The sequence below is a fragment of the Octopus bimaculoides genome, chromosome 14, assembly GCF_001194135.2.
Source record: "Octopus bimaculoides isolate UCB-OBI-ISO-001 chromosome 14, ASM119413v2, whole genome shotgun sequence".
NCBI lineage: Eukaryota > Metazoa > Mollusca > Cephalopoda > Octopoda > Octopodidae > Octopus > Octopus bimaculoides.
Window position 1 is genome coordinate 27,503,212 of NC_068994.1, and position 26,043 is coordinate 27,529,254.

The 26,043-nt window shown below is 37.0% G+C and overlaps 1 protein-coding gene across 1 annotated transcript in view; it reads left to right on the forward strand.

Moving 5' to 3' along the window:
* The window catches only part of LOC106878084 (VPS10 domain-containing receptor SorCS3), a 1,235,712-nt gene that overhangs the window by 1,062,047 nt on the left and 147,622 nt on the right, over nucleotides 1–26,043 (forward strand). The window contains exons 15-16 of the mRNA XM_052972785.1: nucleotides 2,378–2,514; nucleotides 8,801–8,917. Coding sequence (XP_052828745.1) covers nucleotides 2,378–2,514; nucleotides 8,801–8,917 — 254 coding nt within the window. The remainder of the gene's footprint in view (nucleotides 1–2,377; nucleotides 2,515–8,800; nucleotides 8,918–26,043) is intronic.

Consider the following 26,043-nt stretch of genomic DNA (forward strand, 5'->3'; position numbering starts at 1 on the left):
ATATATATATATATATAATCATGGTAAAGAGGATTTAGAAATATGAGCAGTTTCTTTAGTCAGTGTATCTGTCAATACTGGCTAACAGGGAGCATAGAAATGGACAGTTTTTGTTAAAAGAAACCATTCAATACTGACAAAAATTCCAGAGAGAATTTATTAGTCATAGTGTATGATACAGTAAATCTAAGAATGGAGGTTATGGCATTACATTTATTCCTTTATTATAATCATTTCCACAACACAGAATTCAAACACATTATGAGTATAACTATTGATTATGTAATGTTACAACATATCACATATAATCCATGTTCGTCTTATTAGACAAAAGTAAAAAAGCAGAACATGAATCACATATAATCTTTTGTCTTTTATCATTTACTTGTTTAAGTCATTAGACTGTGGTCATACTGGAGCACAGTCTTGAAGTGTTTTAGTCAAATAAATTGATCCCAGTACTTATTTTATTTTTTTGCTATTAATCCCTTTTGCCAAACCTCTAAGTTATGGCAATCTAAACACACTAACACCAGTTGTCAAATGGTGTTGGGTTGGGGGAGAAACACAGGCATAAACACACACACACATGTGCATGCATGCACACACACACACACACACACACACACACACACACACACACACACACACACACTCACACACTCACACACACACACACACACACACACACACACACAGAAACACTGATATAATATATACAATGTACCCAGTGCAAGCTATAGACACATAAGTGTCATGGGAAGGTTAACAAAATATGTGACAGATGTGTAGGTATAATAAGCATTAAGAATGCACAGAGAATAGACTTCCTCAAATGTCCAAGGGATACTTAGAAATAGTAAATAGCTTCTGTTAGTTAGGCAACCAAGTTAGCAGTGGAGGAGGGAGTTCTGAAAGTGTAGCTGCTAGAATAAGAATGGGCTGGACAAGATCATTACCGTCATAGGTAATAAAGGGCCTCTCCCTCAGAGTGAAAGCAGATTGTATGATGCCTATATATGTACAACTATGCTGCATAGCAGTGAAACATGAGCTGACTACAGAGGACATTCAAATGCTTGAAAGAAAGGAAGCCAGCATGCTCCACTGGATGGGTAATGTCAGTGTGCACATATGATAGAGTGTAAATAATTTAAGAGAAAAATTGGGTATAAGAGGCATCAGATGTAGTGTGCAAGAGAGGAGACTGAACTGGTATGATCATGTGATGCATATGGATGGGGACAGTGGCATAAAGAAGTGCCAATTTCTAATTATGGAGGGAACCTGTGGAAGGGGTAGCTTAAGAAGACATGAGATGAAGTTGTGAGAAAGGATTTTCAGACATTGGGCCTCACAGAGGAGATGACAAGGGACCGAGATATCTGGTGATTTACTGTGCTTGAGAGAACATGTTGAGCTAAGTAAAATAGTAGCCATCCATACATACAGGTATGCCTTTTTACAGCCATACCCTCCATTTCCTCTCTCAGCTGAGAGGTCTTTGTCTTGTGGATTCACGGTTGCTGGTGCTACATAAAAAATGTTCGTTTTGGTGTCATGTAAAAAGCACCCATTTCAGTGTCATGTAGAAAATACTCATCTCAGTGCCATGTACAAAAGCAACCAGTACACTTTGTAAAGTGGTTGACTTTAGGAAGGGCATCCAGCCATGGAAACCATGCCAAAACAGATAACTGGAGCCTGGGTAGCTCGTCATAATGTAGAGAAGTTCAAAGGTAGAATGATTAAAAGTGGAGGGCTGGCTATATTAGAGGAAGGAAGTAGACGGGTCAGTTGGGTTATGGGGAGTGTTAAGACAGGGAATGGTGAGAGGAGGTAGGAGAGCTAGTTCAGGAAGAGGGAGGGGTTAATAATGAGGGTATTAACCTTTTTGTTTCCATATTTCTGTTCAGATTCTCTGTTTCAATTGATTTTAAATATACCAAAGAATTTAGTAAAATAACTTAGTTATCATTAAGTTAGTGTTAGGAACATAAATTATGAATAAGGTTTGGTGGAAGATTTTAATTCAGAACTTTTGAAAACAGTACATTTGTATTGTAGAGCCAGAGGCGGTTTCAGTCGGGTTGGTATCAAAAGGGTCAAGAGAGGTTGTAGTAGAAGTGGAGAATTGGGAGATGAGTGGGAGGGGTGGGATAGATAGTAATTGAAGGGTGATCAGTTTTTTGTTGGGCTTCTACACATTCTACAAATTTCAAAATGTTCAGTCATTGATATCATATTAGCAGAGGACTGAAACAATATCACAAATTATAAATATTTGACAAATAAAGTAGAATATGTTGTACTTGCTGTTGTTATTGTTTTATTAAATTTTATTGTTTTCCTTTTTTTTTCTATTTTACATATGCAGGTGTCCAAAGGATGCATCCTTGGTAGGAAACTGATTTTCGAGAGGAAGAAACAATTCTCTAAATGTAATAATGGCAGGGATTATGAGAGACCAATCAACATCACAGTATGTCAATGTACAAAGCAGGATTTTGAATGGTGAGTTAGATTTTACACAGCTGAATTATACTAGTGATACAGTCTCTAAATAGTTGCTTAGCCTGCTAGAAATAGCTACCAAATATCCTTACAAATCACATGCTACTTTCCTATATAAGCATGAAACCCACAAGATAATTTAGTCCTACATTTCTTTTGAAAAGATGATAGGGTCATGATTGGAATGCCTTATGTCATAGGTCTACTTGAGCAGGATTGACTTGGAGTTTAACACCAAAAACCACAATTTGTGAGTGGTAAGTCCTCATCTCCAATGGATATAAAAGACATAATAGAAACTGATTACAGCTCCCATATGTTTTTTTACTCGTGCTTTTCCTTGTAACACTTGTTCTCATATCTCATTATACTTCTAAAGACTAAATTAATAAATTGGTAAAAGTAGGAGTAGAACAAGATTATTTTGTTAGCCAAGCAAACTGAACAAAGGTTACTTTGCACAGTGTATCATAGACTAGCTACAGTAAAGTTTGAATTACTGACCATATAATCCATAATCAACACCTTCACCTCAGCAACGTTGTAGCATTTAACAAGAATGCAACAATGTTTTAAAATGGCATCAAACATATAGTCTCTTTCAGATATGAAAACACACAATACAAGTAGATACTGGTCATTATTTTAGGTATATTTTCATCTTGAAAGGTAAATTTTTCTCAGAGTCTACACACAGAATTCCTCTTTTTACAGTTTGGTAGGTTTCTAGGTTTCACCAGTCTAGCTCCATCAGATGTCATTCAGCATGGTATTGTCTCTAGGAGCTTATAAATATTAGAAATGTCCAATTATCATTGACTTACTTGGAGGAGCATTTGGAAATTTAAAATTGCAAGTTTAATACTTTAAAACAAAAATATCAATATGGCCTCCCAAATTGAGGGAAGCAATAACTGTTGGAATAGCTTTTATGACATTGTTTTCCCCACCACTTGTCAATGTGGTCAAAAAATGAATCACAGACAGCAGTAGTAACAGAAGCAGCAGCATCAACAACAACAGCAACAGAAGTAGCAGCAGCAACAACAGCAACAGAAGCAGCGGCAAGCAAGATATATTTAAAAATGACCCAAGCATGACCTCCACTACCATCTCCAACACCACTGCTGCTGCAGCCACCACCACCATAAACATTAATTGGTAAAAGTACTACAACAGTCTTTATGTTTTCTAAGCAGAATGGGAGTGGCTTCATACAAGCTTGTCAGAAAATGGAAAAAGTTGAGTTGACAAAAAAAAATGTTGAGTGACACTAATTTGCACTTAACAAATGATGGCAGCACAGTCTTTCTTAATATACTGGGGAAAGTGCAAGAAGACACAAAGGAAAAAAGAAAATTATATATAAATGAATATCATTAAAGACGAGGAGACTGGAGCAAGTGACACAGGCCCAGATTGAAAAATACCTGAGACCAGTCTGTGGTTTAAAATCTTATTTCACCTAAGAGAGGTAAGATTCTCAACTGAAGAATCACCCAATGAAAATTACATAACAACTCTCAAAACTGAGGGATTATGGCTAATTATGATATACCTTGGTTAGAAGATTGTTAAAATAAAGGTAGCAGAAGTATCACCAGAAGTGGACATCTCTTTACTGGTAGCAGCCATATTATACAGTATAGAAGACAATAAAAATTCTGCAAGTCCACAAAATGGGAGAGAAGAATTGGTTTGGTACAGGCATAGAAGCATGGTTACCTCCTGACCTGATCAGTATGAAAACCATCCCTGATCTGATCAACATACTTAACCAAACCCAGTTATCTGTAGCAGCAGAGGACAAAGAGCTGAGATGCCACATTTGTGGTAAAACAAGCCATTTAAATACTTTCTACCCCATGAAAAGAAAAGAAAACCCCCACTGCTACAGACAACAACAACATCAAAAACAACAGTAGCACCACCACCAACAACAACATCAATAGCATCAGTACCAAAACCAGCAGCATCCAGAACCAAAACATCATCAACAGAAAGAGCAGCAAGAGAAATCCATTCAGCAACATCAGCAGCAAGCAATGGTACCACACCCAAGAGAAACTATAACAACGCCTACACCATTGAAACCAAGAGAAGCTTCACCCACACCAGTCAACCAGACTACTAGCCTCAAAATGTGTGACTGTGCAGACATACCTCTCCCTTCTGCCACAGATTATATTGACTGTACAACCTCATGTAGCAAGGAAAACAGTTTTGGAAATCTGCCAGAATGGATCTTCATAATAGTAAAAATTAAAAAATTACAAAATGAAAAGTGCAGTACAAGACTAAAAACAAAGAGATTCGAGGAGGAGATGTGGAAACCAACAGACCATCACATACTCACACACCCTCCACCAATGCAATTACAAACATCTCCAACAAGATAAATACCACCAACATTATAAGCACCTCAACAAATGAAAACGCATAGCAATCCAGGCCAACAGCATGAACAGCACTTCCAAGGCATCACTAATTCATGACCATATACACAAACAACTACCTAATAAAACATTCAAAAACACACAGACATTACTCTAAATGAATACATCGCACCACCACCCCATAACACCCCTATTGACATAAAAATTACAAACACAATGCAATAAACTTGCAACAAATTGAAAGCAAAATATCTCAAAGGAATGGGAAGTTTCCATGGGACCATTAATAAAAGGCTCTCCAAAGAAATGATTGTAAAGACATCCACAAAAACTTCTGTCTCTCCACAGAAATGGGGTGATTTTCTTCATTCTCCTTCTTTCTGACAAACATAGCCTTACTCAGAATAGGCTGTATAAATGTACATTGCCTGGTTGCTGCTTATGCTCTGACAGGAGCAGTACAACCAGATTTCTTCAGATGTTTGGAAGTTTTCCTAGGAACATTTCAACCTTTAATGCTAATGGGTGACTGGAACACTATCTTGGACACACATTTAAGTTGTGTGGGATTAGCTATTAGAAGAGTGGGTTGTAAACTGTCTGGATTTCCCAAATGTGCTGGTGTGAACATGGACAAACCATATTGGGTCATCTAGGTCATATTTAGATAGAGTATTCTATAGGCCAGTAGGGAAGAATGGTATAAGTTGTACACTTTTTAAATTGTCAGCGATACGGACCACAAGTTTGTGATCTGCATGGTTGACTTAGCTTTCATAGGCAGGGACCCAGTTACTCAAAGCTGAATGTGTCACTACTGGCATGTCAATGTTACAGAGAGCTGATTAGCAAATTAGGTAAGATGGCATTGACAGATTCAATCATCAACAACAAATCAGTCAGGCTTAGCAAAGCATTAGCAACAGAAAGGATTAGAATAGAGAGAAATGTAGAAACTAGAAGAGGTACTTAGGCAAGGTATTGCAACCAATGTGCTGGTGGCAAGATTAGCCTTAGACCAATTCTTCAATGCTAAGCATGAAGGATGTATGGTCAAAGTTAAGGTGCATGCTCTAAGAAATGAGGGCATGAAAGCCACTCAATGAGTCCTAGTTACAAAGGCACAATAGGCAACAAAGCCACAATTTGGTTTTTGGTGGACCAAAATGGGTGTACAGTACTCAAGTCCAAGCAGATATGTGCAACAATTATACAGCTCTTCACCCAACTGTTTGAGATGAATGGCAGTCCAGAATGCAAGATGGACTTTAGTGCCGACTTTGACAGTATGCCATGACTCTTGGCAAGGGGGTGGAGCATAGCAAGCTGCTGATAACAGCCATGAAAATATGGTATGCGATGATGGGCTGCATGGGGAGACGGGCATACTTGGTTTGGATTGTCTGTCCTGTGCACTTCACTTATATATGCCAGACTTGTTTGGTGGCCTCTTAGCAGATATCTACGATAACTGGCAGCAGAACAGGAGAATTCCTAGTTCTATGAGTCAAGGAGCAATGGCACTGCTAAGAAAGGACCCAAACAAGGGGGATCAAATAGAAAAGTTTAAGCCCATAATGCTGCTGAATGCAGATTTCAAAATTTTGGCCAAGGTGTTTGCAAAAGGATTGGTGCATGTCAAGGATCTAATTGGTGATGTACAAATATGAGCCATCCCAAGCAGATTCATCCATAACAACCTCCACCCCATGCAATACATCATAGACAGGGTGGGTAAAGAAGCAAGCATGGGTCGGGCCCTGATCAGTTTGGATTAGTCTAAAGCCTTCGATAGGGTCAACCACCAATACATGGCAGCTGTTCTCATGGTGGCTTGTGTAAGTCCTGTTGTCCATGGCTGGATTGCTGCAATGTACAGTGACTTCTGCTTGGTAGTTCAGGTGAATGATTACCAATCAGAACTATCCAGCATCATGTGCTCGGTCCATCAAGGGTGTCCACTCTCATCTCTTTTGTATGTACTGACTCTAGAGCCACTACTGTAGAAATTGGGGGTGTTGAGAGACATCCCATATGAACTAGGAAATGAGAAAACCAAATACCAAGCACATAGACCTGATCAGCACTGCTCTAAAAGAATACAAAGTGGTATCAGGAACAAAAATTAACCAAGAAAAGTCAGTGGGCCTGCAGCTCAGCACCCAGAGAAGCAGGTCCATGCACTTCAATAACATTGTGGGATGCTAGACAGAGGAACCAGTTAAATTGCTCACTATCTGGTTTGGTCTGGATCTCCATATGGAAAAGAACTGGGATGAGGTGATGAGCAAGGTGAGTAATCTCACCCAGAAAAAAAAAAGCTATCCCTGAAGGTTGGGCCGAAATGGCAAATGCTTACATTGCCTTCATTATATATTACTGCCTGACCATGGAAGTGCTGTCAGTTGGCTTTGCCTGCGATGCATGCAGAGTGAAGAAACTGTTCAGTATGCTCTCGTCCACTACCCAAGCATTGCTGACTTGTGGGTTTATCATGAACACCTGCTGTTGTGTGTAGGATATATGTGGCTATTGGCTGAGTCCATTGTGAAGATTGTCCTGCCACCTTTCTTTGGCTGAGAAGGCCTGGTAGCCTTAGCAGATGTTGTGTGGTGAACCAGATTGAAAGGGTTGAACTCAGATATTTTCCTCTTTGGCCAAGCCCTCATCAATTTTTACAAGTTTCACTTGAAAATGAAAGTGAAGGTTGAGAGGGAAGTGCTGCCTCCTAGTAATTTTGTTGAAAGGTGAGTGAATGTTGCAAGAATGATCTGAATAAATGGGCCTTCTCTAAGCATGTACCTGTAGGTTGAAGGAGGACGTTATGGAGAGGGCACTTGCCCTTGTGGTCAGAGTAACTGTGGTTTTATGGGATCTCCACAAGCAGCTTTAGAAAATCCCCCACTTTTGTGGAATTATTCCTTGTTATAATTTTATATTGTTACTGTTTTTTATTCTTTACATGCCTTTTATGTAACCCTACACTGTATTGTCATGTACCATCCCCAATGTTTTTTGTGAACCCTTAGTCATTAATAAAAAGAACTATTATTATTATTATTATTATTATTATTATTATTATTATTATTATTATGATTATTATTATTATCATCATCATCATGAAAATTCTTAGCTTATTTTGATGGGTATGATGGAAAGTGTCAGCTGCCCACAGCCAGCAGACACTTGTTTACTCCCATGCTTCAAGAATCCTGCAGAGAATTCTTGCAGTTCCAAGCAATGATGATTTTTATAGGTGTTCTATCTTTACATTTGTGCCAATTATTTTGAGCCACGTTGGTAGTTGAGTGCTGATACTTCCAAGTGCACCAATCATTACTGGTATCACATCAATTTTCTTCATTGCCCACAACCTGCATATTTCCCACTTCAATTCTACTATCATTAATAATATTATGGTAGCAGATTGGCAAAATTGCTAATGCTTTGGACAAAATGGTTTCCATTACTTTGTTACAAACTTTTACATTCTGAGTTCAAACCACCAAGATAAATTTTGCATTTCATCCTTCTGAGATTGGTGAAATAAAGTACCAGTCAAGCACTAAGGAAGGTTTAAATGACTAACTCCTTCCTCTAAACGCCAGGCCCTGTGCCTATGTTACAAATATTTACTATTGTTATTTAGGGTGAGAGATTGGTAGAATCATTTGAATGTCTGAAAAAATGTCTCACATTGCCTTTACATTCTGAGTTCTAATTTCACTAATGCCAACAGCATCTAGGTCAATAAAATAAACTACAGGACTGGATAGTATCAATTAACATCTTCCCCTTAAATTACTGGTCTTGTATCTATATTAACTCCTTTCTTTTGCTGCTGCTAGAAATACTATTACTACTACTACTACTATTGGTTTCTTTTGCAGTGACTTTGGTTATGAGCGTGAAACTAAAGAAGAAGAATGTGTACCTGCCAGGTGGTACAACCCTGACAGACCAGTTTTTGATTGCCCAGAGAACCAGTATTTCAATAAGTCACATGGGTGAGTATAAGTTTTTGTAAGGAAGGAAGATGGGAGTGGCAGCTGGGGTGGGGTAGTGGATCACCCTTAGATATCTATAAACAAATACCTTCAGTTCTGTTTAGCATTGATAAACCTTCCAGAACTTGCCAAAGAGAGAAATTTGTAAATTTCAAGGATACAAAGCTGCTATCAAAAGGGGCAACAGTGTATGGAACTTTTGTGGTAGTATGAGAAAGAAGTTCACTTTGAAACCATGCAGTTCTGTATTCAGTCTTATGGCGAGGAACCATGAAGAAGTGTCTTTTACTTCACTCATGTGATGATCAAAGATTTGTGAATGAAATTTGGCAGGTGGAATCTGTGCAGAATATATATATTCTATATCATCATCATCCTCATCATCCTCCTCCTCATCATCATACATATTCTGGCACAGATTGGATAGATCATCATGGTCCAAGTCACTCCTTATTCAGTTTATTTGCCCCTTCTCCAGACAATTTAGAAGATCATGCTTCACTTGAAAGTTACATTTTTAGCACAGTTTCTACTATGATTGGCATTAAGAATGGCACTCAACCTGCCATGACACCAACAATTTTACAGGTACCAGGTTCATATTTATCATGGCACCATAGGCGTTATGTCCTCAACAAGATGAAATTAAAGAGACATTTCAACCATATGATGTCTCCACTTGTTCCTTGACCACATTACAAAAGGGTGTACATTAAGTAGCTGCTATCATAGCACCTGCACAAAACAAAAGAGCTGTCACTGTTTCAGGTTGTCACCATTTGTTCTGGGTAATATGTATACTGTGTGTGTGTCATTCACCAATATATTTTATTAAAAAATATAAACCTCAGTAAGGAAATCAATAAATTGAGGTTTTCAACAAAAATTACTCTGTAGTATCTGTTAAATTTGAGATCGTTTTCATAATCATCATCATCATCATCATTTTAATGCCCACTTTTAACCCTTGCTTCGGTCAGACAGAGCTCATTGAGACAGATTTTCTATAGTGGGATACTCTTCCTGTCAACAACCCTCGCCTGTTTCCAAACAAAGTAATATTTTCTTGTGGCCAGACAATGTTTTTTGCAGAATACTGGATATGATTGACATTCTTCTACAACAATCATGTGATGTCATGGAGACACAAATATACACAAACACTCACATATATAATGGAATTCTTTCAGCTTTCAGATTCACTCACAAGGCTTTGACCAGCCTGGGCTATAGTGGAAGGCACTTGTCCAAGGTATCATGCTGTGGAACTAAACCCAAGCAAATGTCTCAAAGACATAGCCATGCCTGCACCTATAATGCACAAGTTTTTTAGCTACACAACTATGCCTTGACACTCTCTGCTAAAAATACAGTAAATAAGTGATTGATCCATTAGAAACCTCTAACCAAGGATACTCTTACTGCTTACAAAATATGATACAAAATAATATAAGATAATGGAGTTTTAGCAGAATGTTTGTATGATATGCTGCAGATATACAAGGTGGACCAAAAGTCACACACAAAATAAGTTCAGTACACTTTGGAATTGCCAAAGACATGCATAATTTTTCTAAAATTGAATAAAATAAATTTTTTAAAATAATGGTAGATACACACATACTTGTACATGATGAACAAAATTAATAATAATAATAATAATAATAATAATATCTCAACGGGCATGATAGAGCAGCACAATATATTCACTGGGTAATTTGCAAAAACCTGGACTTGCCCCATGATAAAAACTGGTGGGAACACAAACCACCTCCAGTGCTTGTTAACGATCACATCTCACTCCTCTGGAACTTCACCATTCAAACTGACAGAAAGATAGATGCAAATAGGCCAGACATCATACTGAAAGACTTCAGACAAAAATCATGCCTCCTCATTGATATGACTGTCCCAATCGATATAAACGTATCTGTCAAGACCTACCAAAAACTGAGCAAGATCTTGAAATAGAAATTAGCAAAATGTGGAACCTGAAGACTAAAACAATACCTGTTGTCATAGGTGCCCTAGGAATGAGAGCAAAAGGGGCTGATTGCTACCTAGCTTAGATACCACGAAACCCCAAAATGGCAGAAATTCAAAAGATAGTGCTCATGGGAACTGCCCATATCCTACATAAAATACTGTCTCTGTAATCTCAAATTTTAAAACAAACACATAATTTTCTTATGGTTTCTTAAACATTCTCTAGAACAACACTATGTACAAAACCAAATATATGGCACCCTAAGCATAACACCAACATGAATTTCTAACTTGTCTCTTGAGGTCTCTGGGGGAGACTTGGAGCCAACTTGTACAAATGTAAAGCAAAAGTCAAACATAAAATAATAATAATAACATAATATAGTTAAAATGTCAACTGTTCTGGTGCGTGACTTTTGGACCACTCAGTATATATATTATCATCTCATCATTTAACAGGCATGGGTTGGACAGTTTTGACAGGATCTAATGCGTCAAGGATTCCATCATGCTCCAGTTTTTGCTTTGGCATGGTTTCTATGAGTGAATGCATTTCTTATCATCAACCACGTTATAGTGTGAATGGGTGCTTTTTCTTGTGCCAGCAGCACTAGTATGTATGTATGTATGTATGTATGTATGTATGTAAAGCTAAAAATAAGTGTGTGCGTGTATATATCATCATCATCATCATCATCAACACTAGTGGACGCTATTTTAGTTAGTAGGTATTTTATCTTGAGGTTTGGTGAGAAGTCTCCTCAAATCTTAAGAGTTTTCTTTAAGATTCCCGCAGAATATAGGATAATATTTTTCTGCAGGTCAACAATGTGAGTTTCAGTTCCAATTTCTTTCAGTCTTTTAGGTAGCATTTTGTATATTGTGCTAGTGCACTAATTACTACATGAATATTTGTTATCTTGATCTTCCACAGTCTCCTCAGCTCTCTAGCTAGATTCTGATATTTCTTAATTTTTTTCCAATTTGCTTGGTATCGACTCTGCTATCATAGGGAATTGCAAAATCTATGATCTTTTGTTTATTTTGTAGATCTGTTATGCTTTCAATGTAGATTTTTGTAACAGTTTGCCCATCGTTTTCATTACTTTATATAGTTTTCCTCTTTCAGTTCTTCTCATCTTCTTTGGGTGTAGTAGTAGGCTTCTTTCTTTTTCTGAAACAGTCTCTCTATAAAATAACATTTACCTTCCTCCAGGCAGCTATTTCATTTGTGAGGATTTATTGGTCCTTCTAATCCCTGCTCTTGTCCTGCTTTTTGCTCCTCATGTTCTTTCACTATCATAGAGATCTATTATTATTACAATATTCAAATTTCATGTTAGAAGCAGCTCAGTAATGTAAACATTATCAATATTCATATAAAGAATGTATGTGTATTATTAAACACTGATGGCTGAGGTATCTCATCAAAGATAAGCCCCTTTAAAGACATATAGTGTTAAAAAGTACAGTATAATTCAAAGCTAGGTGAAACAAAATTGTTCTCTTTTTAGGTGATTTTATTTTACCTAGCTTTGAAGTATACTGTGTTTTTAACACTATACCTATTTAAAGGGCTCTTCTGTAAATGAAATACCTTAGTTACTAATGTTTATAAACACATATACATTAAGTATAAGATATTGATAATGTTTACGTCATCATCATCATTATTATCGTTGTTGTTGTCGTTCTCCAACACATAAATCTTTTATGGTAGGGTTGTGTGTAATTATGCCTCAGCTTCTGCCTGCAGCTCAGAGGCACAACACCTTCCTCAACACATGAGCTGTTCCAAGCACCACAGCCATTTGTACACTCCTTAAATATCTAACATGCCTAAAATTTCAAGTATTGCATCCAGCTTCTCTGAAATTGTTCCAAGTGCACTGGTAGCAGAAGAAACAATTTTGGCTATTAAATTATGTTGTTCCCATATTTGGCATGCCAAATCCTAGTATTTGTCTACCCTCATTCTCTCAGTGACATTCTAGTCAGCAGGAACAGTGATGTCTATCATGACCCATTCATGTGTGTCTTTGTGCACAATTGATATCAAGGCAATTATGCTCCACTAGCCTGTCAGTAAATATAGTCATGTCCCACATGAGCTTCACTCATTCATTGTCAACCAAGGCCTGTGGAATATGGTCATACCACTTATCTGTAGACGCAAGATTGTATTTCCTGTAAAGTTCTCAGTACAATCTAAGAGCAACTTTGTCATGTTGACATCTGTATATTTTTGTGCTAATCATGTGCAGCTACCTAAAAAAATGACTTAGACTTTTAGTCTTCCACCCACACTTTCTGCACAATGGTGATTCTGATGTGTAGTCAATAGAGTATTGACAGAATTTGTTCTCAGACACCCAGTCTACAATCATCTCCATCACATGGATCCATCCAGCTTCTATGTTTCTTGTAAAAACACTCTGTGCAATGGTTTCCCTTTCCATAATCCCACCTTCTCCTCATGCACCTTTTTAAAATCAACCAAAGATTCTGTTTCTGCTAGTACCTTCTCATTTAGTGCTGCCTTCAGCATCCACTCATGACATAACTGTAAATATTCATGCAATGAACTGCACTCAGATCTTACACACACCTCCACACTGATTAACCATCTTCCAACTTCATTACAGAGAAAGTACAGCCTAGATACATCACCACATGAATGAAAGTACCAGTCCATGGTCATTATCCTTCTTGTTCTTTGAGCTAAGCTGGTCAAGTTCTCCTTTATCCATTCTACTATGCCTACACTATACCTTACAACTCCCTCTCAGCTTAGATCTATAAAGTTTCTTCATGCACTGAATGTATCCTTCTCTTATCATCTTTATTACTTTGTACTAAGGTTTTGTTCTAGTTAATGTATTCCCAGATATTTATACCCATCACAGTCCACATCCATTAGGGAGTTCAGTACCTGTGCTTTCCACTTTCTTACTGTTCCTCATCTCCAGAATAGCACATTAGTCAAGACCAAAAGACATTTTAATATCCCAAGTGAAAATTCTGATGGTTTGTACGATAACGAAACCCAATTGATCTTCTATAATGGCATAGAATTTAAGTAGATGATTGATGGGCCTCACTTGATCTTTGGATAGTTTATAGCCTGTCTTCATTTTCCTCAAGATCAAGGGCAGTAGCATGATGATGATGATTAATAGCAATGGAGATACAGCATCACCCTGAAATATAACCTGATTAATAACTATTTCACCTAGTTCTTGTCTTCCCTATGTTAAAACAATTCTCCAATTAATCATGCTATTCTTAATTAGTGATACAATGTTGGGTGCAACACCACTCATAGTCTAGCCAATCACAGATAGATTTGTTAATGACAATCAGCAATTTTTGAAAATTGTCTTGTTGATTGAAGGCAGGTCTTTTGTACCTCTTGTGTTTTTGCAGCAACCTTTCTGTTAGTCCTTAGGTAGATCGTCTTTATTAGGTTGTTCCAAAATTAATGGCCAATTTCAGAAACATAATTTTATTCTGGAAAAATTACCAATAGAAATGTTTTGATTAGTCAAAATATGAGCCGTGAACATCTATGCATCTCTGCCATTGATCAACACGATTATTTATGCTTCGTTGATAAAAACTTATTGGCTTTGATGCTAAGAAATCTTTGAAAGCTGATTCCACCTCTGGTTTGAATCTGAAATTTTTATCACTTAAAAAGCGTGTTTAAATGCTTTAAAAAATGGTAGTCAGTGGGTGAAAGATCAGGAGAATATGGAGGATGTGGTAAAGTCTTGTATCCCAAGTCTGTGAATTTCTGTAGCATCATTCTTGCAACATGTGGCTTTGCATTATCGTGGAGCAGAGTTGGGCCATGCTGATTCACCAATGCAGGTCTCATTTTTTGCAAGTGAGCATGCATTTCAGTAAGTTGATTCCAGTAAACCTCAGCTGTAATGCTTTGATTAGCTTCCAGAAAACTTTAATAGACAGCACCAATTGCAGACTACCAGGCAGTCACCATAATCTTTTGCTGATGCAACTTTGGCTTTGGGAAATGCTTGGGGGACTCATCACAATCAAGCCACTGACCTAATCATTTATGGTTATCATAAAGGAGCCACTTTTCATCACAAGTAACTATTCGGTCAAGGAAAGGATCATTGGTGTTTTGCAGAAAGAGCATCAAGCACACTTCAAAATGCCGAACTTCTTGATTTTCATTGTGCTCATGTGGTACCCATTTATCGAGCTTTCTCACCTTACCAATCTTCTACAGATTGCACAAGACCGTTGCAATACCAACACTGATTCCCTGAGACATTTCTCTGACATTTTGACATGGGTTTTGTTCAACAATTGCTTTCAGTTGTTCATTGTCAAGACTGCATGACCATCCTCTACCTTCTTCATCTTCAAGGCTCTCATCATCACTAAGGAATTACTGAAACCACCTTTGTACTGTGCAATCACTTGTAGACTCTTCTCCCCATGCTCTGTTGATATTGGCAGCAGTTTGGGGGCATTGTGCCCAAGTTTGAACTCATGCAAGAAAAGTAAGCAAAGGTCCTTTTTCGTCATGTTCATAATTAAGGGAGCCTATTCTTCAAGAATGTTTTCTGTCTGAAATAAGTAGAAAATTATTAAAGTACATACATCAATTATTAAGTTTGTCAAAATTCACCTAAAATATGATTAAAATACTATGATAAAATTGCGTTTCAAAACACAACACTAAGAGCAGCCATTATTTTCGGAAAACCTAATATAAAGGTGCTTATAAATATTATTGTTTATGATGCCAGTCAGAAGTCTCCACATTATGGATAAGAAGGCACTAAGCCAAAATTCACTTACTTCTTGTCCTTTTGTGAATCCTCCATCACCAGAACAGTTCTACCCTTGACTACCCTAGCTGAGATGTTGTTGCAATCTTCCATGTAGGTCTTTTAGCTTTTTTGAACAAGAATCTCTGAATAATGTCTAGTCCAACAGCTTTCCAGTTGGTCATCTTCCTTGTCACCTTTTCTACATCTTCTAAAGAGATGATCACTTCCTCCTACATAGGTATCTCACTCAGCTTTCTTTCTACCTCTGGCAACCAAGAGGCACCTTTATTGTGTTTGCTGTTATCTGACCAAATTACTACTACTACTACTACTACTACTACTACTACTACTACTACTACTACTACTACTACTATCATTACTATTATTATTATTATTATTATTATTATTATTATTATTATTATAAAAGGCAGTGAGTTGGCAGAAACGTTAGCACGCCGGGCGAAATGCTTAACGGTATTTCTGAGTTCAAATTCCGCCGAGGTCGACTTTGCCTTTCATCCTTTCGGGGTTGATTAAATAAGTACCAGTTACGCACTGGGGTCGATATAATCGACTTAATCCGTTTGTCTGTCTTTGTTTGTCCCCTCTGTGAATAGCCCCTTGTGGGCAGTAAAGAAATAGGTATTTCATCTGCCACTACGTTCTGAGTTCAAATTCTATCAAGGTCGACTTTGCCTTTCATGCTTTTGGTGTCGATAAATTAAATACCAGTTGTGTACTGGGGTTGATCTTATCAACTGGCCCTCTCTCCCCAAATTTCAAGCCTTGAGAGGATTATTATTATTATTAAGAGGGATACAGTTACTTCGAGCTTTCAGCCAGCTAGCCTTCATTGGACGGACTACAAGCAGGCTGAAGCTTCAAAGTTACTGTCAACTACCACTTCTTGTAAAAGTTTAATAAGTATATACTCTAAGTAAAAGTATTGAGTAATTCTTCAGTTTAATGTTAAATTATTTTCATTATAGTTTGACATAAAAATAAACATTAATGTTAATGAATGTATGCAAAGTGCATTCCAGTATTTTGAGACATTTTCAGAAGTGGCAGTTATAAACGTTCTAGATTATTGTAATTTTAGTATATCATTACATCTAATGAGCTGACCTGCTGAGGTTTGTGATTCCAGATTGAAGGAGATGATTGTTACACCATTTTGAACAATCCTTGCTAAATGCTGATTGTCAAAGCTGAGTAGTTTGCAGAAGGCATTTGTGACATTTGGAAGCTTGTTATGCAAAGTTTTGTGTTAAACTGGACAAAAACGCTACAGAAACTTATGAAAGGTTCCATACTGCTTATGGATTAATTGTTTTTACTGGCACAAGATGTTCAAGGATAGTAGAGAGGAGGTGAGAGACAATGAGAATTGTAGGAGGAAGAGGACTGTCAGAACCTAAAAACTGATTGAGAAAATTCACAATTTTCTGGATGAATATTATCTTGTGTCTATAAAGTCAAAACACACTTGGTTTGGAGTTGGTCTGGCAGCTGTACATAGAATTATTCATAGAGATCTGAACATGCACAAAATTTGTTCCCAGGATGCTCAGTGATGAGCATCTTGGTATCCAACTACTTGACAGAGATGGGCATCAAAACTATCCCTCACCCTTTCTGCAGTCATACCTTACTCCCTGTGTTTCTGATTGTTCCCCAAACTAAAAGAAAACCTCAGGGACAGTCATTTAGAAGATGAAGGAAGCTATCATACAGTTCTTGACACTTTCACTTTGGAGTACTTCCATGAGGCATTCACAAGGGTGGCTGAAGCACTACAATAAGTGCATTGCAGTCAGAGGATCCTAGTTTGAAGGAGATTAGAGCTTTGTACTTTGAAATTAATAACTGTCTTTCCTGAAGAAGTCTTAAAACTTTTAGAATGCACCCTGTGTTTGTGTATGTGTGTGTGTACATACACACACACACACATATATATATATGTATATATATATATATATATATATATATACACACATACACATATACACACACACATACATACACACACCTATATATGCACACATATATACACATATGAATGTATGTATATATATATATATATATATATATATATATATGCATGCGTGCAAGCATTATTTCTTTTCACAACTTCTGTTGTCTAATTTTTACATAACTCTCAGAATAAAAAAAACTTTTGCCATAACAACTCTCTATGAATTAAAAATCAATGAGTTGCTTTTGCATTTACCAATGATTGCTCACTTCTATAGAGTTTCTTCTCAGGTGATTCTTTGACAACAGCAATTCTATCATCTTTGAGAGAAGGTCATCCACTTGAATGGATTTCATGATGAATATTGTTTTGTTCTGTTTGTATTTTTTGTATTGTTTTTTTTTCAAAAATATTGAATCAAATGTGTTATGGCACTTAAACTGAAATGATTATTGTGAAGACTTTGGTTCTTCTTATAACAGCAGATTACTACTGTGGCACTATAACCATTACAGTATTACGCTTCAATAATCTCCAGCTTTGTTTTCAAGTCTGCATTAACCTCTACACACACATACACAAATACGGATGTGCATGCATGCATGCATATATGCATACATACATACATACATACATACACACATACATACATCCTGGCAAGAAATTTTGAAATAAAACTGAACAATGACCCACACACACACACACTCACTCACTCACTCACTCATTCTTGTACCTTTCTCTTCTTTCTCTCTCTCACTTTCTTTCCCTTTCTTTTATTCTCCAGTCCCTCTGCTCTTTTGTTCTCTCTCTTTGTCTCCCCCTCTTTCCCTCTCTCCTCCCTTAACCCCTCTGCTCTCTACAACACTTCCTCTCTCCTACCATGTGCCCGGTGTCTGGCCAAGGCAGTGCTGTTCTTTTTTCGGCCTGACCCTGACCAGACTGATCATGCTGATCAGGGCTCCTGCTATGCCCTCTAGAACTTTCTCCATTTCATCTTTGTGCCACACCACTAAGTTCGTTCAATAGCCGAAAAGCTTTTTCTGTTGTATTTATGGTATATGTATAATTATTCTTTTTCTCCTGTTGTATAGCCATAGGGTTTCATTCTGTAATATACACATAATTCTTTGTGTGTTGTATTTATATAATGTCTTGTTTGTTTCCGTCCTTGTATACATTTGCTAGCTTTTTCCCAGAAGCTTAATGCTCTGGCACCTCCAAGACTGAGAGGTCTCAATGGTAAATGGTGCAAAACCACTCTGATATTTTGGATCATTGACTGATGAGGAAATCAGCCATGAATATTCCATATATTGTGTTTTTGCCTAAATTTCCTGGTCATTAAGTTTTCACCTAGTTTTCCATTTGCTCTGCTTTCCTTTTTATGTTCCTTCTGTTCAACCCTTGATATATCCATGCAACACAATACACACACTGTTTGTTTACATTATATATATATATGTGTGTGTGTGTGTGTGTGTGTGTGTGTGTGTGTCTACATGTGTCTGTGTGCATCTGTGTATGTCCACCACTACCACTTGACAACCAGTGTTGAAGTTTTTACATCCCCATAACTTAGTGGTTTGTCAAGAGAGATTGATAGAATAAGTATCAGGCTTAAAAGAAAGTAGTGGAGTTGTTTAATTCAATTAAAAATCCTTAAAGGTTGTTCCCCTGCATGTCCACAGTCCAAGTAAAATAAGATAAAAATAAGATAAAAGAAAATATAAAGATACATTTTAAAATAATATTCAAATCTGATATCCTTGTTATGAAGAAGAAAGCTGATATTTGTTGAGATTTTTGATAAACAATATATTTATTCTTTCCATAAACAAAAAGCAAATGTTGTCGTTACTATGAAAAACATCAATAGAGTTTGGATATTATTGTTCTTAAGTTGATATAGCTGTAACAGCAGTCAAAACGTTAGCTGTTGGTCATTGTGTTGTTGTTGCCAATAATTCATTATAGTTAGCTGCTTGCCCTGCTTCTGACTTCTCATGTCTTTCATCCTCCAACTGTTCATTGTCTTTGTGTTGTCAGCTTGGGTCAGCTGCTGTCTGCCATCTCTGTTGGCTGTCTCCTATGATGTCTGTCTAAATAGTAAAGTGTGCTGAATTTATAGTGATAGGTAGGCTCAGAAAGGTGCAAAAAGATGAAATTGTTTTGGAGCCAGTTCTAGGCTATGTCTGCATTGGTCAGATTTTTTGATCATGTGGGTAATATTCTCGTAAATCATAACACTGGATATAGTGATCTGACTGCTAAATATTCCCTGCTACATGACTCCACTGCCAGTGAAATTCCTGTTCATGGTGAATTTGATGAAATGAGAATAGTGCAGGAACTGCAGGTGTGAAGTGCATAAAGAAGCATGCATTAGAAAGGGATGAGAGCAAGACATAATAATGATAATTATTATTATTATTGAGTGAGAGAGCAGTGCATGCCATCAAAGTGACACTGGGGTAAAATATACGAAGCCCAGTATACCCATCATGACTACCCGTCTGATAAGGGTACACCAGGCACATGCATCACAACCATATGTGCGCGACATGGTGATCTCATATCAAGATAAACAGCGCATGATCTTGCAGGTGGGGCCAAGTTAGAATTTTCTTCAGGTCGAGTAGCCCATCCCGCTCAAAAGGTCCTTGAATAAAGGTTGTTTGAGGATGTTGAGCAAAACACCTATGTTTCCAGAGGTGAATTATGCAAACCCCAAAGAATTCCTCTCAACACATGGCTATGATGCTCTCCCACTACTTCTGCTCGTGATCAGAGATGCACATATCATCAGCCACTATGGAACATGCTCAACTGGTTAAGGTCAAACAAATCTGTGGTATTGAGCAGAATATTTGCTGTAGCCCATCTTTTTATACCAAGACAAAACAATGTACATGATAACACTTCCAATCAATTAAGATAAGAAGCCATGAGAGCCACTGCCTGGTATTGCCTTGTTTTATTGGCTAGCATTTCACTGGTGACTGCAGACCTCATTTCTAGGCCATTTTGTATCCTAAAAAACAGTTGGCATCACTTTTCCTGCAAAAGGTTGAATCTTGAATTTCATTTTCACTGGCAATTCCTGGTGTTTCTACAGCATACTCAGCCTTTTGGATTCTGGTTCAAAGTGATGGAGCAAGGTCTCATCTCCTGTGACTATTCTCTCCAAAAAAGCTTCACCTTCATCATTGTAGTGATCATGTAAGCATTGACTGATCTCCACACAATTGCACTTGAGCGCTTTGCTAAGCTCTCTTGGCATCCATCTCTCATAGACTTCACAGAAACAGAGCTTGTCATGGATGTTTTTGTATGCAGAACCATGACTGATTTGCAGAGAATGAGGTGGTATACCTCATTGATGGTCACTTGTTAGTTTACCAGAACCATCTCTCAAGCTTGTTGAATCTTCTAATCATGTGGAGGTTGATGGGGTCCTGCTCCCTCTTTGTGCTTCACATTTGTCTGGCCATTTTAAAACTTCTCAATCCACTCATTCACACTTCTGTGCTGTAGAGCATTGTTCCCTGTATTGTACTGAAAGCTTGCATTGAATTTCAGCCCCTGACGCACTTTCGGACCAGAGAAATCAGATTACTGATTTCTGTTCTTCTTTGGTGCACACTGCCAGCAGAACAGCCATGTTTACTACATAACATAAAAGAGAAAACAGGAGCAATCAAGGTCAAACCTCAGTTATGTAACCATAAAAGTACCACCTTTTAGTATATGAGTGCTGAAGATAATGTGGCCAAACTAAAGAAAGTTTTGACAAAATTGTGGATTACTTTTTACTTCACCTTGTATATAGGTTCCAAGACATTAGAACAGCTACTTTATATGTAAGCACAATGAAAAGTCAGTCTAGTGAGATTGCAAAGATCGTATCTTGTATGTAAGAGGTATGATGGAAGGGATTTTTAACTAAACTTCTCACAGGTAGAAGACAGCAGTTCAAACTCTTTCGGGTAGGCAATAGTGATGGCAGAAGCAGTGTAGGTATACTGAGAGATGAATAGGTAAGGTAATAAAGGTAGTCAAGGTGTATGATAGGATAATTAAGTTACAACTAATCATAAGAAACACAATAGCAACATTTATTATAGCATATGCCCCACAAGTGGGTCTATCAGGAGAACAGAAGGATCATTTCAAGAGACCCTTCTACAGACTACTTCAACAATGAATAACAGTGATCTCATTATTGTAGCTGGTAACTTCAGTGGACTTGTTGGTTAACACATTAATAGTTTTTGCAGTGTATATGGCTAGTGACTTCTGTGTTAGATCTAGGTTGACACAGAAAAGAAAAACAGCATAGAGAAGAAAGTCTAGAAACTAAAAGTCTAGCTATCAAGAATTGGTTTTAACACATGCAAATATCAACATTCATGTGTGAAGTAGATTTAGAAACATGTAGCATAGATGACAATTGGGAATTGTTACAAAATAACCTTTTAGGATTACAAATGTGACATGGTTGGAGCAAAATCCCAGCCAAGCCAAAAATAACATGGTGGTGAAATGATAAGGCTAATAGAACACTCAAGGCTTAGACTGGAAAGATGATGGTAGTTGAGAGTACTATATAATGACTAGAAGAGTATCTTGGTGTCAGATGTACTTGGCTAAAAATGTGGTAGAAAGGAAGAGATTTGCATACGTCCTACAAAATGAATATCAGAGGCAGGAAGTGTTTAGGTTTGTGAGACAATATGTGAAATAAAATGGTGAGAAGTATGTTCAGAATGATGAAAACAAACTTTCCACTGATATGGAGCAAGTGAAATTGGTGTGGAAGTGCTATTATGAAAGGCTGCTGAACATGGAGAACTCATGGAATATGGGATAAACAGGGACAGCAATGGGGTAGATAAAGTAATCAAGAATATGAAGCGGGGAGAAGCTGCAGGCCCATCAAGGATAGTTGCAGAGATGCTTAAAATATCTGGGGAAACAGGTTACAAGATTATCACACAAATTGTTAATAAAGTCATCTAGGAGGGTGTTGTACCCAATAACTCACATAGTAGTATCACTGTGAACTGCTACAAGAGTAAAGGTGAGATCTTAGAGAGAAACAACTATAGAGGAATCAAACTCTTAGACCACTTTATGAAGTTCATGGAAAAAGTTATAGCCCAGTTGATCCATGATAAAGTGCAACTGTATGCAATGCAGTTTGGCTTTCTTCCTGGAAGAGGCACTACAGATGCAATTTTCCTAGTTAGGCAACTGCAAGAGAATTTTCTGATTAATAATAAACTTCTATACTCGGCTTTCATTGATGTGGAGAATGCATTTGACAAGGTGCCATGTTCAGTAATTTGATAGACTCTGAGGAAACTAGGTGAAGATGAATGGCTTGTGCATGGAGTTCAAGCTTTGTACAAGGATGTTGTAAGTAAAGTGAGAGTTGGCAATGATTTCAGTGATGAGTTTAGTGTGGATTTAGGAGTCCATCAAGGTTCAGTCCTCAGTCTACTCCTATTCATCATAGTCCTACAAGCCATCACTGAAGAGTTTAAAATTGGCTGTCCATGGGTAATCCTTTATGCTAATAATTTAGTTCTCATAGCTGAATTTATAGTAGAATTAGAGAAGAAATTCCAGGCATGGAAGCTAAACCTGGAATTGAGGGGCGATAAGTTTAACTTGGGAGTAAGAATTGGTTGGAGAAAGTTCAAGGAGCTACTACCATTGTTGATAACAAAGATTGTTTCCCTAAGAATGGGGGACAGATTGTATGATGTTTGTGTGAGAACTGAAATACTGCATAGTAGTAAGACATGGATTGTAAATGCAGAAGACTAAAGAAGACGTGAAAGAAATGAAGTGAACATGCTCCATTGGATGTGCAGTGAGAGTGTGTGTGAAAGAATTAGTACAAAGGTGCTGAGAGAAAAACTGGGTATAAGAGGAATTAGATGTTGTTTGCAAGAGAAAAGACTGCACTGGTATGGACATGTAATATGTATGGATGAGTACAGCGGTATAAAGAAGTGCCGTTCACTTAATGTGGAGCGAATCTGTGGGAAAGGTAGATCCAAGAAGACATGGGATAAGGTGGTGAAGCATGATCTTTGAATGTTGAGCCTCACAGAGGCAATGGCAAGTGACCAACACCTTTGGCTATATGCTGTGCTTCAGAAGACTCATCAAGTCAAGTGAAATCATAGTTGTTGCTGATGCTGGTATGTAACTGGCACCTGTGCCAGTGGTACATAAAAGCACTTGTGCCGATGACACATAGAAGCACCCGTGTTGGTGGCACATAAAAGACCATGCCAAATCAAACTGGAACTTGGTGCAATTCTCTGGCTTAGCAGTTCTAGTCAAACCATCTAACCCATACCAGCATGGAAAGCAGATGCAAAATTATGATGATCATATATATGTATGTGTGTGTGTGTGTGTGTGTGTGTGTGTGTATATGTATCTTTTATATATATATATATCAGAGAATGGTCAAAATTGTATGTGTGTATGTATGTATACATACACACACACACACATTTAATCTCAATACTTTATATCATTTAGAAATGTAAGCATGCATTTTCCATTTATTGGGTAAATGAAAAATATATTTTTCATTTATATTTTAAAAACAACACCATTAAATCCATATTGAGGTCATGCTAGAGGTTGTGTATATATTTAATAGTTTGTGGATGAGGTTCATTGGGTGATGAACCTTGACATCCACTAAAATCTTCTGATAGCTCCCCAAGGTAATGTGTATAACAGTAATATGGATTTAATGGTGTAGCTATTATATATATATATATATATGGACAGACACATAAACCTACCACGACAGTTTCTACATTAAACCACACTGTCCAAACGTATATCACTTCTCTTTATATTTCAGTCTGATTCATGCTGGCTGATACAGACTACCATTCACCAATTCTAGGTACAGCACACACACACACACACACACACACACACACACACACACACACACACACAACCTATGTAGTAGATATATAATCAAGGCAAATTTAACTATTTTTCCATATATTGAAAAAATTCTGAACAGTCTTGATTGATTTTCAAACTATTGCATATCATAGTTAATGTTCTTGTTCTTTAAATCTCATACGTATTTACTTAGATTAGTAAGAAGATGATTATATAACCTAAATTTGACATTTGTGGCATAGTAACCTATGTTGTAATTGTATATAAGATTTCCAGCTGTACATTGATGGATTAAATCCTTCTTTAAGCACTCATTTCCTAGAGGAATTTAAACCAGTTTCTACAATTAAGAAGACTTTTATTACCACTTATGTTGTAATTACAAAGATTGATATTAACACTGTTATTAGAACTAAGTAGTAAAACAGAGTTGTTAGCTGGGTTGTTATCAATATTGCTAGGTGGTATGCTAGAAGTGCTATCAATTTCTCAGTTGGACTCATTGCACCTGGAGTGTGAAATACAAGCTGCCTCAAAATTACATTTATCTACTAGAACCAATTTCATGATGAACTGTTCCCATGGGTATAGAAAAACCTTCAAACATTTCCCAAGTAAATATACTTTATTTATAGTAACTTCTCCTTTAAATAAAGGGGCTACCTATGTAATTTCTAGTGTTTCTCATTGCTGACCTTCGTAGCTTTTTTCTTTTTTTTACCATATTGGTCTTTATATTCTATGATTGAAGTAGTAATTTGATAGGTTTTACTTGTATCTCTTTGATTTTTCTTTTCATCCTTGATTTTTTTCCCACTCCTTTGTGCCTAGATCTTAGCTTCCCTAATATTGTTTTTGAATTCATTGTTTTTATTATGAACATGTCTTGTTACTTCCCATGAGCTGCATCCAACTTACTTTCCTAAATCATTGTATTTCTAATTATATCTAATTTATAAATTTAGGCCTATGGCACTTTATCTAGCATCAGTGATCTTTTGAATACACTTTTTGATGAACTAAAAAGCCAGCTACCTACCTCTACTTACTCACCCTTTATGTTTGTATCTGTTTTTTTAGTCAAAGTCCATTGAGGTCATTTTAGTTTAAATACCAAACTTGACTTTTTTTTAACATATCATATTTCATCTCAGTTTTCTATCTTTCTACCTTCTCTCTCCTTGTATTTAATTAGTTACCTGTATTGGTGCTAAAATTTTGATTCTTGCTTCATTTCTAAGTAAGTGGATCACCTTGAAAAAATTATGTTAGCATAAACTTTCAGATATATCTGATATCACAATCAATTTGATATGGAACAATTTGTATATTGTTGGCTTTTTGTGTTGTATAAATCTGCATTAAAAATGTGTTTTTTTCAATCTACTTAATGTTGTTATATATAT